The 13,749-nt window shown below is 44.7% G+C and overlaps 1 protein-coding gene across 1 annotated transcript; it reads left to right on the top strand.

The window, feature by feature from the left end:
- Window positions 1-245: 245 nt before the first annotated feature.
- LOC127087231 (uncharacterized) lies at window positions 246-4,285 on the top strand. Its single transcript, XM_051028095.1, has 2 exons — window positions 246-314; window positions 2,606-4,285. The coding sequence occupies exon 2, from the start codon at window positions 2,636-2,638 to the stop codon at window positions 4,274-4,276; it is 1,641 nt and encodes a 546-aa protein (XP_050884052.1). The 5' UTR covers window positions 246-314; window positions 2,606-2,635; the 3' UTR covers window positions 4,277-4,285.
- Window positions 4,286-13,749: the final 9,464 nt, after the last annotated feature.

The following is a 13,749-nucleotide window of genomic DNA, read 5'->3' as shown; positions in this document are numbered from 1 at the left end:
CTAGTGGTCTTGTTGCTCATGTTTGAGTTCATTTTTTTAGGTTAAGAAGCAATTGCCTTAAAGAAACTTATACAAGTTGAATGAGTTTGATTTGATTATCATGACTAACTTGTTTGTTTTGTAGTTTGCTTGGCTCACATGATTTGAGCCTTGTGCATTGCACATTTAACTGATTGTGTTGACTGTTGATCCTTATCTCATTTTGCTTTAACTTTGAGTTGTGTACTGATTCTGTTTGACTGGTTTCAGGTACCATTAGTTGCTTAGTTCTTTAAGAACTTGCTTTGCTTTGCTTAATAGCAAAATGCATTGAGGTATAATTTCTCATCTTCATGTAGTCTGGAAGACCTGGCTTGTTACTTGGCCAGGCACCTGTCTGAAGTCCTCCTTAAGAGGCAATGTTTGTGACTGTTTACAATTTGTCCTTGTACATATTCAAAGACCTCCTAAGTGAAGAGGCAATTGGTAGAATCCAAGAGATATGCAACCTATCTCCTACTATTCTGTGTGTCACTCACCTTGCTCACACTACTTGTGTTGATGCATAGTGGGTAAAAACCCAAGATCTATAGAGTCCAACTTGTGGAGAGAGTTCCTACTTTCTGAACTCCCACACCTTCTGATATTCAAATGCTCTCCCTGACCAGGGATAAGAGCAATGAGGCACACCCCTCATCTCCTCTCACCTGCTTCACCTTGGCTCTCAATGTCAAGGTTAAGAGCACCATCTACCCAGTTCCAGTGGTTTGTTTGTTGAGGTTGATATGACCCCTCGACTAAAACCTAACCTTGTTTGAGCCCATTGCTTGCATATAGTGTGTGCTACTTGTGCTTGTGTGTTTGCTTTAGCTTGCTTCCTGTGCAAGTTAGGTTTGGTGTGGCTTGCTTCCTGTGCAAGTCATGTCTAGGATAGGCTTGCTTCCTGTGCAAGTTAGCTAGAAACCTTAACTTAGGGATGATTTTGTATGATAACATCTAGGCTCGAGTCGTAGTCTCCCTAGTTGTGTCTCCCTCTGTTATCTGGTTAGGCTAGTCCTGTGTCCCTGCGTAGGGGAACTACGTCGCCCTGATCCTCATACCAGATGAGATACGTAGGCAGGAGATGAGCTGATCTCTCCGGGCGCCCCTTTTTTCTTTTTCAACCCTTCTTGTTTCTTCAACCCCTCTGTGTGTGTTGTTGTGTGCTTGGAAGCTGATGTAAGTCCATCGAGTGGCATTCGGGTTCCAGTGTGGGTTTGTTTGGTTCGGATGCTGATGTAAGTCCAGTGATTGGCATTCGGGCTCCACGTTTGCCTCTTTGTGTGTGTTTTGGTTCGGATGCTGATGTAAGTCCAGTGATTGGCATTCGGGCTCCACGTTTGCCTTTGCCAGTGTTTGTTTGTGCGTGTCAGCCGAGCTACGAATGCTCTGATTCTTCTTCGTCTAAGAAGATACGTATGCATAGGATGCGACATCCTAGCGAGCATGTGTCGTTTCCCCAGTCCGAACTACTTCGACTCTGATGTCTATGCCTGATAGACTAAGTAGGCCCAGGATGCGATATCTTGCCGAGTCAGTTTCAGTCTGTTTTCTTGTGTCTCTTTCAGCCAGTGTGTGTGTGTGAGCAGTGTTTTAGCAACCATTTTCCTTTCTATTGTGCGTGGATCCCGTCGAGTACGACGGATGCGTAGGGGTGCTAATACCTTCCCTTCGCATAACCGACTCCCGATCCCATTCTCTTTGGTCGCGAGACCATGTCTTTTCCAGGTTTACTCTGAGCGTTTCCTTTCCCTCTTTTGGGATAAATAACGCACGGTGGCGGCTCTGTAGTTCTTGTTTCCCGCCGGTTTTTCGCGTAATGCGACAGCTGGCGACTCTGCTGGGGACATAAGAAGTTGACCTCTGCTGGTCCATCTTCCCTGAGCGAGTCTCTCCTAGCGCTCTCTAGGTTAGGGTTTTGGTTGCTTTGTGCTGTGTTTATTTATTGCATTCATTTCATTTATTTGTTTGCATTTATGTTTGCAATTATGTTTGCATTCATTCACATTCATTATTCATCTGCCTGGCTGGTTGTCTGTTTCTCTTTGTTGGGGTGGGAGTCACTTGAGGTAAAAAGCCCAATACCCAGGCCATGAGTGAAATCTAGGATGCTTAGGAATAGAGTGATTCATGGGAAGCAGGTGGTATTGTGCCACTTAGCGGAACATTGATATCACGAGCAGTTCAGACCCTGGTGGGATATTGTCGTTACATACTTCGGGTGTGTATATGATGGTATTCTGCGAAAGGTTATTTATGCTGCGTTTCTCTCGACCTTACCCTGGCCTAGACGACACCCGTGAGTGGGGAGGGGGTTGATCATTATTACAGGTACCGTTGGTGACTTGTGGTTCTGTCGGTGACTTTGGGTTCAGACAACGGTTTCTCAGTTGACTTTGGGTTTCAAGTTGGATTTGGGTTCTGAGTTTAGACCGAAGCTTCGACCTTGTGATCAGAGATGCACAACCAGCCAGTCATGTCTGCATCATGTGCATATTTATTTTTCAAAAGAAACGCAATAAAAAATGATGAAAAAAAAAAGATGAAAAAGAAAAAAACTAATCTCTGCATGCATATCATTTCTCAGGTACATTCCAGAGCTTGTTCACTGATAGAGATGGCAACAGTCTCGGAGCCAAAGCGGAAGACCTGTTCCTACAGCTTTCATCGTGAGCCGTTGACTTCATTGATAGAGTTGGGTAGCCTTGCGACTAGTGATCAGCTGAAGGGTTTTGTTGGGAAGTATGGAGATATTTTGACGCTGTTGAAGACGGTAGTTGATCCGGTGCCTCTGCAGACTCTTCTTCAGTTTTATGACCCGGAGCTTAGATGTTTTACCTTTCAAGATTATCAGTTGGCGCCTACTCTCGAGGAGTATTCTATTCTGATGAGTGTCCCGATTCAGCATCAGGTTCCTTTCTTGGACGTACCTAAGGAGGTTGACTTCAGAGTGGTTGCCAGAGCTCTCCGGTTGAGTGTCAAGGAAGTCTGTAATAATTGGAAGCCCAGTGGGGGAGTTGTGGGTCTGCCGTCAAAGTTTCTACTGAGAGTTGCTAGAGATGAAGCAGAGAAGGGGAATTGGGAAGTTTTTCAGGCCCAGTTTGCTGCTATGATTTGTGGGATCGTCCTATTCCCAAGCATGCCCAATTTCATTGACCATGTTGCTATCAGTATCTTCATTGGAGGGAATCCAGTCCCCACTCTGTTAGCTGACACTTACTATGCCATTCACAGTAGGCATGGTAAGGGTGGAGCCATCAAGTGCTGTCTACCTCTCCTGCTCAGATGGTTCATGTCTCTCCTGCCAGTCAGTGGACCCTTTGTGGATACCCAGAGCACTCTTAAGTGGACTCAGAGGGTCATGTCGCTTACTTCCTATGACATTAGATGGCAATCTTACCGGATGAACGTACGGAATGTTATTATGAGTTGTGGAGAATTCCGGAACCTGCCACTCGTGGGGACCAAGGGTTGTATCAATTATAATCCAATTCTTTCTCTTCGTCAGTTGGGGTTTGTAATGAAGGGAAAACCACTTGAGGCTGAGGTAGCCGAGAGTGTGTACTTTGAGAAGCAGAGTGACCCGACTAGATTGGAGCAGATAGGAAGAGCTTGGAGATCTGTTGGAGTGAAGGATGGATCCGTCTTAGGGAAGAAGTTTGCCATTGCAATGCCTGATTACACTGATTGGGTAAAGAAGAGAGTGGAAACTTTGTTGCTACCCTACGATAGGATGGAGCCGTTGCAGGAGCAATCACCCTTGATCCTTGCTGAGAGTGTGCCTGCTGAGCACTATAAGCAAGCTCTGATGGAGAATCACCGGTTGAGAGAGAAGGAGCAAGACACCCAGATGGAAATGTACAAAGCCAAAACTGATAAGTTGAACTTGGCCCATCAACTCAGGGAAGTGCAAGGAGAGGATGCTAGCAGAGCAAGGAGCAAGAAGAGATCTTACGAGGAGATGGAATCCATGTTAGATGCAGAACATCGGGAGTGCTTGAGACTGCAGAGAGCAGAAGCCAACTATCAGAAGAGGATCAGAGACCTAGAGAAGCAACTCAGAGACAAAGACGCCCAGTTGAAGAAGGAGGTAGACTTGAGACAAACATCAGAGGATTATATTGGAGGAGAAGTTATGGAGCTTAGAAGACAACTGAAGGAGAAGATCACCCCTCTACCAGAATGTTCAGAATGCACACTGTTGATAGACCAATGCCAGTACCTGAAGACCCTCATTCCGGAAGACCGTCTATCTTAGCTTGTATCTTTGATGTATTTGTTGAGAATCACCTCCAGGCTTGTTGGATGGGATTCATTTCTTTGTACTTTGTTTATTCGAATTTTTGTTGACTTGGTTGTATGATCTTATGTCCCTTATTTATAGATAAGGTTGTTGGTATTTCCCTGTTGTTCTCATTTACCCTGTATTGTGTTGTTCCTTTGTTGTTGCAGGTTGCCATCTTTTGAGGATGGATCAGGCTCTTTGAATGCTTGAGAAATGAGCATATAATGTGCATCATACACATCATTAACATCATACTCATCTCATCTGCATAACAGGTGTTCTTGTGCCGACTTCTCACTTTGGTTCCTATGTTCAGGCAGGATAGCTGATCAGAGACCGCACCGCTACTCAACGAGACTCAACCATCAGAGGAATATGGATCAAGTGCAAGCTGAGTTAGCTGAGATGAGGGCTAACATGGCCCAGTTCATGCATATGATGCAAGGGGTTGCGCAAGGACAAGAGGAGCTCTGAGCTCTAGTTCAGAGGCAAGAAGCTACATTGCCACCAGTCAATCCACCTCTGCAAGAACGAAACCCAATCCATGACACTGCTGCTGCTGCTGTGCCCATCAATAACTATGCTGTAGGAGAAGAGTTGAGGGGTATTCGAGTCGACGGTCAACCGATTGCTCCAGACACTGCTAATGCCAGGGTAATCCATGCTCCGGCCCGTAACCGAGTTCCGATTGTTGACAGACAAGAGGATATGTTTACTCTACTCAGTGAAGACGAAGACATTTTGGGAAGAAATGATGCGAGAGATCGTAAAGTTGAGGCCCTTGCTGAGAAGATCCGGGCTATGGAATGTCAAAACTCTCTCGGTTTTGATGTTACTAATATGGGATTAGTGGAAGGTCTGAGAATCCCACACAAGTTCAAGGCGCCGTCCTTCGACAAGTACAACGGTACTTCCTGCCCTCGCACTCATGTGCAGGCATATTATCGAAAGATCTCGGCGTATACTGACGACGAGAAGATGTGGATGTATTTTTTCCAAGACAGCCTATCTGGGGCGTCTTTGGACTGGTACATGGAGTTAAAAAGAGATTCGATCAGATGCTGGAGGGACTTGGGAGAAGCGTTCCTCAGACAGTATAAACATAACATGGATATGGCACCGACCCGGACTCAGCTGCAGAGTCTGTGTCAGAAAAACAATGAGAGCTTTAAAGAGTACGCCCAGAGATGGCGCGAGCTTGCTGCGAGAGTTCAACCCCCTATGCTGGAAAGGTAGTTGACAGATATGTTCATCAGCACTCTTCAAGGTGTGTTTATGGACCGGATGGGAAGCTGCCCATTCGGTAGTTTTTCTGATGTCGTCATCTGTGGCGAGAGAACCGAAAGTCTGATCAAGGCCGGTAGGATTCATGATGTGGGTTCTTCTTCGTCATCGAAGAAACCCTTCTCTGGGGCACCTCGCCGTAGAGAAGGAGAGACCAATGCTGTACAACACCGAGGGAATGTGTACAGAGGAAGTGTGAATAGAGATCAGTATCGTCCAGTTGCTGCAGTGACCATTCCTGCACCTTAGCCTCGTCAACAACAACAACAAAGAGTTCAACAACCGCAACAACAACAACAACAGCAGCAACGTCCGTATCAGCCCAGACAAAGAATGGCTGATCGACATTTTGATCCGCTACCAATGTCGTACGCTGAACTACTGCCTGAACTACACCGGTTAGGGTTTGTTGAGCTACGTACAATGGCTCCACCAACAGTATTGCCACCTGGATATGATGCGAACGTCCGCTGTGACTTTCATTTTGGGGCACCAGGGCATCATACTGAAAAATGTCGGGCTCTCCAGCACAAAGTTCAAGACTTGATCGATGCCAAGGCGATCAACTTTGCTCCGGTACCTAACGTTGTGAACAATCCTATGCCTTAGCATGGTGGGCATAGGGTAAACAATATTGAAGGGGGAGAAGCTGAAGATTTGGTTGATAATGTTGATGATGTTCAGACTTCTCTACTGGTAGTAAAGGGCCGTCTACTGAAGGGGGGTGTCTACCCGGGCTGTAGTGAGGACTGTTTGGGTTGTGTTGAAACTGTTAATGGTTGTGACCAGTTGAGGACTGGTATTCAAAAGCTGATTGATGAAGGTTGTGTCCAGTTCAGTCGGGCTGTCAAAGATAATGGGTCGGTGTCAACATCACCATCTACTTTAAACCGTCTGAAGGACGAGGACAAGGGGTTGTCAGTGCATCTGCAGCAAATGGTACCCCAGTTACCATCTCTGCTCCGGTAACTATCAGTGCTCCAACTACTATCGTTGCGTCTGGAAGAAGACCAGTTGAGAATAGTAGGGCTGTTCCTTGGAGGTATGATAATGCCTATCGCAGCAATCGGAGGGCTGATAATCAGACGAGGCCAGCAAATCAGGCGCCTGTGATGATCAGTGCACCAGTAAAGACTCCTGTGGTTGCAAGTCCTGTGGTGGACAACGTCGGTGGACCAGGAGGTTTTACCCGGAGTGGATGACTGTTTGCTCCTCAGCCATTGAGATATGCCAATGCTGAGGCGTCTGCTAGGGCGAAAGGCAAACAGGTTGTGGTTGACGAGGAACCGGCTCAGAAGGAGGTGCCTGAGGGTTCATTTGAAAAGGACGTGGAGGAATTCATGAGGATCATAAAGAAGAGTGACTACAAGATCGTAGATCAGCTCAACCAGACTCCGTCCAAGATTTCAATTCTCTCTTTGCTGTTGTGCTCTGAGGCACATCGTGATGCCTTGCTAAAGATGCTGAACATGGCATACGTACCGCAAGAGATTTCCGTCAACCAACTAGAGGGTGTGTTGGCCAACGTGAGCACCAGGCATGGTGTAGGATTCACTGACCTAGACTTAACGCCTGAGGGTCGCAATCATAACAAAGCCTTGCATATCACTATGGAATGTAAGGGGGCAGTTCTGTCTCACGTGTTGGTAGACACCGGGTCGTCGTTGAATGTCTTACCAAAGCAGATTCTGAAGAAGATTGATGTTGACGGAGTTGTGCTCACTCCTAGTGACCTTATTGTACGCGCATTTGATGGATCCAAACGTTCTGTGTTTGGTGAAATTACCTTGCCGGTGAAGATAGGTCCGGAGGTCTTCGACATCATTTTCTATGTTATGGACATTCAGCCCGCCTACAGTTGTTTGTTGGGGCGTCCGTGGATTCACGCAGCAGGGGCAGTCTCGTCGACTCTCCACCAAAAACTCAAGTATGTCTGGAACGGTCAGATTGTGACCGTGTGTGGCGAAGAAGAGATTCTGGTGAGTCACCTATCCTCGTTCAAGTATGTCGAGGTAGATGGCGAGATCCACGAAACCTTGTGCCAGGCATTTGAGACCGTGGCTCTGGAGAAGGTAGCTTACGCTGAGCAGAGGAAGCCGGGTGCTTCAATTGCTTCATACAAGCAAGCCAAGGAGGTGGTTGACTCTGGTAAAGCTGAGGGCTGGGGCAAGATGGTAGACTTGCCTGTCAAAGAGGACAAATTCGGCATTGGTTATGAGCCTCTCCAAGCATAGCAGAGTGTGCAAGCGGGTCCGAGCCTCTTTACCAGCGCTGGGCTGATGAATCATGGTGACGTCTTTGCAACTGGTAGTGAAGACTGTGACAGTGATTGTGATCTGGACATCTGGGTTCGCCCGTGTGCACCAGGGGAGTCTATCAACAACTGGACGGCTGAAGAAGTGGTTCAAGTTACTCTTCTGACAGAGTAATTTTCCTTTGTTTTTTTCATTTTGCATGAAAACCCTACGTTCTGCCCAAGGCGTAGTGGTTCATTGTAGGGCCTCATCATGTTTTAATGATTATCATAAATAAAGGACGTTTTGCAATCAAATTTTGTGATCACAGTCTTTCTATTTTCTGTTTTCCTTTTTCAAAAAAACAATAAAAATGGCAATGTTTTTGTTTTTTGTGACTTTTTTGAACTCTTTTTCTAAAACAAGGCATTAACATGCAGAAGTGATCTCATGGAATCCACTGTGAACAATTCTGTTATGGCTCAATATGATTTTGATAATCCCATCTACCAAGCTGAAGAGGAGAGTGAGGAAGACTGTGAACTCCCCGCAGAATTGGTCAGATTGCTGAAGCAAGAGGAAAGGGTCATCCAATCTCATCAGGAGGAGTTGGAGATTGTTAATCTGGGTACTGAGGACGCCAGAAGAGAGATCAAGATTGAGGTTGCTTTAGAAGACTCTGTCAAGAGGAGGCTAATTGAGATGCTGAGAGATAATGTGGAGATATTCGCCTGGTCATACCAAGATATGCCTGGGCTGGATACAGACATTGTGGTGCATCGATTACCTCTTAGAGAAGAGTGTCCTTCGGTCAAGCAGAAGCTTCGCAGAACTAGTCCTGATATGGCTGTCAAGATCAAGGAAGAGGTTCAGAAGCAGTGGGATGCGGGTTTTCTGGTTGTTACCAGTTATCCACCGTGGGTGGCCAACATTGTTCCCGTGCCGAAGAAGGATGGCAAAGTCAGGATGTGTGTCGATTACCGGGATCTGAACAGGGCGAGTCCGAAAGATGATTTCCCATTACCTCACATTGATGTATTGGTGGATAATACGGCTCAGTCCTCGGTATTCTCTTTCATGGACGGTTTCTCGGGCTATAATCAGATCAAGATGGCGCCAGAGGACATGGAAAAGACGACATTCATTACACCTTGGGGCACGTTCTGCTACAAAGTGATGCCATTCGGGCTGAAGAATGCCGGTGCTACCTATCAGAGGGCAATGACGACTCTCTTTCATGACATGATGCACAAAGAAATTGAAGTGTATGTGGACGATATGATTGCGAAGTCGCAGACAGAAGAAGAGCACTTGGTTAATTTGCAGAAGCTGTTTGACAGATTGGTCAAGTTCAAACTGAGGCTGAATCCGAACAAGTGTACGTTTGGGGTGAGATCAGGAAAGTTGTTAGGCTTCATTGTCAGTGAGAAAGGGATTGAGGTTGATCCAACGAAAGTCAAAGCTATTCAAGAGATGCCTGAACCGAAAACGGAAAAGCAAGTCCGTGGGTTTTTAGGGAGGTTGAACTACATTGCAAGGTTCATATCTCATCTAACTGCCACGTGTGAACCAATTTTCAAATTGCTCAGAAAAAATCAGGCAATCAAGTGGAATGATGATTGTCAGAAGGCTTTTGACAAGATAAAAGAGTATTTGCAGAAACCTCCAATCCTAATTCCTCCAGTTCCAAGGAGACCTCTGATAACGTACCTATCAGTAACCGAGAATTCGATGGGGTATGTATTGGGACAGCATGACGAGTCTGGTCGAAAAGAGCATGCCATATACTACCTTAGCAAAAAGTTTACCGACTGTGAAACAAGATATTCACTGCTCGAGAAAACTTGTTGTGCTTTGGCCTGGGCTGCTCGCCGACTAAGGCAGTATATGTTGAACCATACTACCTTGTTGATTTCTAAGATGGATCCAGTAAAGTACATCTTTGAGAAGCCGACTCTCACCGGGCGCGTTGCTCGATGGAAGATGATTTTAACAGAATATGACATTCAGTACACGTCACAGAAGGCCATCAAAGGTAGTATCCTGTCAGACTATCTTGCCGAGCAACCAATCAATGATTATCAGCCTATGATGTTTGAATTCCCTGATGAAGACATCATGTATCTGAAGATGAAATATTGTGAAGAACCGCTTGTCGAGGAAGGACCGGATCCTGATGACAAATGGACACTGATGTTTGATGGGGCTGTGAATATGAATGGTAATGGTGTTGGGGCAGTGCTAATCAATCCTAAAGGTGCTCATATACCTTTCTCTGCCAGATTGACATTCGACGTCACCAACAATGAAGCTGAGTATGAGGCTTGTATTATGGGGATAAAGGAAGCCATTAATCTGAGGATCAAAACACTTGACATATTTGGAGATTCAGCTCTAGTGATCAACCAGGTCAATGGAGATTGGAATACGAACCAGCCGCATTTGATTCCGTATAGAGATTATACCAGAAGAATACTAACGTTCTTCAAGAAGGTGAAGTTGTATCATGTCCCCCGGGATGAGAATCAAATGGCTGATGCCTTGGCTACTTTATCGTCCATGATAAAAGTTCATTGGTGGAATCATGTGCCACATGTTGCAGTGAATCGACTCGAGAGGCCTGCGTATGTGTTTGCAGCCGAGTCTGTTGCGATTGATGAGAAGCCATGGTATTATGATATCAAGAACTTCCTCAAGACTCAAGAGTATCCTGAAGGTGCGTCGAAGAATGACAAGAAGACCCTGAGAAGGCTAGCTGGAAGCTTTTATCTGAATCAGGATGATGTGCTGTATAAAAGGAACTTTGACATGGTCTTGCTCAGATGCGTGGATAGACACGAAGCAGACATGTTGATGCAAGAAGTGCACGAGGGTTCGTTTGGTACCCACGCTGGTGGTCATGCAATGTCCAAGAAATTGTTGAGAGCCGGTTATTACTGGATGACTATGGAATCCGATTGTTTCAAGTACGCTCGGAAGTGCCATAAGTGTCAAATCTATGCTGATAAGGTGCATGTACCACCAAGCCCGTTGAATGTCATGAACTCGCCTTGGCCGTTTGCCATGTGGGGCATTGACATGATTGGGAAGATTGAGCCTACTGCTTCGAATGGACATCGCTTCATCCTGGTCGCGATTGATTACTTCACCAAGTGGGTGGAAGCAGCTTCCTATGCTAATGTCACCAAACAAGTGGTTGTCCGGTTCATCAAGAAAGAAATCATCTGTCGTTATGGAGTCCCTGAGAGAATCATCACTGACAATGGTTCAAATCTCAACAACAAGATGATGAAAGAATTATGCAGAGATTTCAAGATTGAACATCACAATTCTTCTCCTTACAGACCAAAGATGAATGGTGCTGTAGAGGCAGCTAACAAGAATATCAAGAAGATTGTGCAGAAGATGGTCGTTACGTACAAGGATTGGCATGAGATGCTGCCTTTCGCTTTGCATGGATACCGTACTTCAGTGCGTACGTCGACCGGGGCAACCCCATACTCCCTTGTGTATGGTATGGAAGTTGTCCTACCAGTTGAAGTGGAGATCCCTTCTCTGAGGGTATTATTGGATGTCAAGCTGGACGAAGCCGAGTGGATTCGTACAAGGTTTAATGAATTAAGCCTTATCGAAGAGAGACGGTTAGCAGCTGTGTGCCATGGGCAGTTATATCAGAGAAGGATGAAGCGAGCCTTTGATCAGAAAGTGCGTCCTCGGACATTTCAGACTGGCGATCTAGTCTTGAAGAGGATCCTTCCTCCTGGTACAGATAACAGGGGCAAGTGGACTCCTAATTACGAAGGTCCATATGTTGTGAAGAAGGTCTTCTCCGGTGGAGCCTTGATGCTTACAACAATGGATGGTGAAGATTTCCCGTCCCCTGTTAACTCAGATGTAGTCAAAAAATACTTCGCATAAATTGACCCGCTGGACAAAAAGAACAAAAGAGTCCAGGCAAAAATGGGCATCCCGGCGAACCAAAAAACAGAAAGAAAAGGTTCGGGCAAAAATTAGGGATAAAAATGAAAAGAATTTGTACACCCGGTAAGTCGAAAACCCGCAAGGGCGGCTTAGGCAAAAATGGGTATCCCGGTGGATTGAAAACCCGAAAGGGCGATCCAGCTAAAAGAGGGATTAAAGCGAAGACTACAGTCTGAGTTATCTGTACTTCATCGCGCTTCGTCAGCTGCCATCTCAAAAGATGTGATCGGTCCAATCATTCTTCTCAGAAAGCAAGGAGTTGGGAGGAAAATTGAGGATCTATGAGTGTAACACCTCAAAATTTGCCCTCCTTTCTTGGGACTAGCATAACATATTACATATCATTTTTAGGTCATTAAGCATTGCATATTGCATATCATGTGGTTACATTGTGCAAGTCATCCTCACAAGTCTTGATCAAGAAGATGAAGAGGTCATTGTGCAAGCTAGGGTTTCATTGGACTGGTCATTAATCATTTGAGGATGTGGAGGTCCAAATTAGGGTTTTATGGTTCTCAAGGAGATTGGTCTTCATCTTGATTGAAATGATACATCATCATCATCATGGTCTTGTTATCATCAAGTGTTGAAGCATGTTCCTTGAGATTAGGGTTTTGACCATTGGTCTACCCTAATCAGGTGCATTGGGCCAATCAGGGCATAGCAAGGAGATGGGGTCTATAATGGATATGGGGATCATAATATGATTTTATTGAGCTTATGGAGGCTAGGGTTTCATCCTTGAGCCATTTCATCAGAGAATTGGGGCTCAGATTGATCAGTGCCTTGCCAAATTCATCTATCAGTCAGAAAAGTCAACTATGGTCAACTGTGCTTGATTTTGAGGATTTGGAGGTGGAATTGAGTGGGATACACTTCATTCATGTTGGAACAAGTGTTATTTGACATTTCAAAGCTCAAGAATGAAGAAAATAAAGTCAGAACAAAAATTGCCAAAAATAGAAAGTGACTTGTAATGGAAGTTTCCAAAAATGGAAAGTTTTTGACCTCAAAATTACATGTCCAAGGAAGCTTCAAATGAAAATTTGTTCAACATGAAAGTTGTAGATCTTGGTCTCACCTTTCCAAAAAGTCCAAGAACTTGAAAATCCCATGCATGGTTGGCAAGTTATGGTCCATTCAATTTCAAAAATGACCCATAATCAAAGTGGCATAACTTTCACATGGAGTGTCCAAATTGAGTGATCTTTTTATGATCAAACTCCATTTAACGTGTACTTTCATGGTGCATAATTGGAATTCATCAAAAATGGTCAATGCAAAAGGTCAATTTTCAAGTGTACAATTAAAAAGTCAAGGGCAAAATGGTCCAAATGGAGAAATACTTGGAATTTTGGAATGGGAGTTTTTGCAACACCTCACATATGCCAATTAGAGATGGTTTGAACTGTCATAAGTCTTCAAGGTCCAATATTTGACTAGGTCACTTTTGAACTTCACTTGAAAATGCATTTTTTGGTATGACATAGTGAAAATGAAAAATACAATGCCAATCAACATGAGACAAATGCCAACACATCACAAATGATATTTGGAAGGTGTCTGAGCTGTCATACAACTGTCACAAGGCCTGATGTGAAATGACATTTTTGCCCTTGCCTTAAGAAATTGCATTATGCTAATTACATGTCATTTTGGTTAATTTGTGATTAACAAGGTGATTAAGTGGAAGTATAAGAGCTTAATCATAACTGAATTTGGATCACAATCACAATTCACAAAAGCTTGTAACTGTTTTTCCCTCCAAAAGTGAAAATTCATCAAGAACCTTCATCAACCAAATTCATTGGAACTTCATCAATTCTTCATCATTTCACGAAATTCTTCTTGCTTCATCTTCCATAGATCATTGGTTTGGACTGTTTTGAGGAATCATCACCATAACCATCAAGATTCGCAACTGTTCATCATTGGTTCATCAATGGC

This window comes from Lathyrus oleraceus, chromosome 5 (genome assembly GCF_024323335.1).
Source record: "Lathyrus oleraceus cultivar Zhongwan6 chromosome 5, CAAS_Psat_ZW6_1.0, whole genome shotgun sequence".
NCBI lineage: Eukaryota > Viridiplantae > Streptophyta > Magnoliopsida > Fabales > Fabaceae > Lathyrus > Lathyrus oleraceus.
Note: the sequence above shows the minus strand (reverse complement) of the source record. Positions and strands in the feature narration are given on the sequence as shown.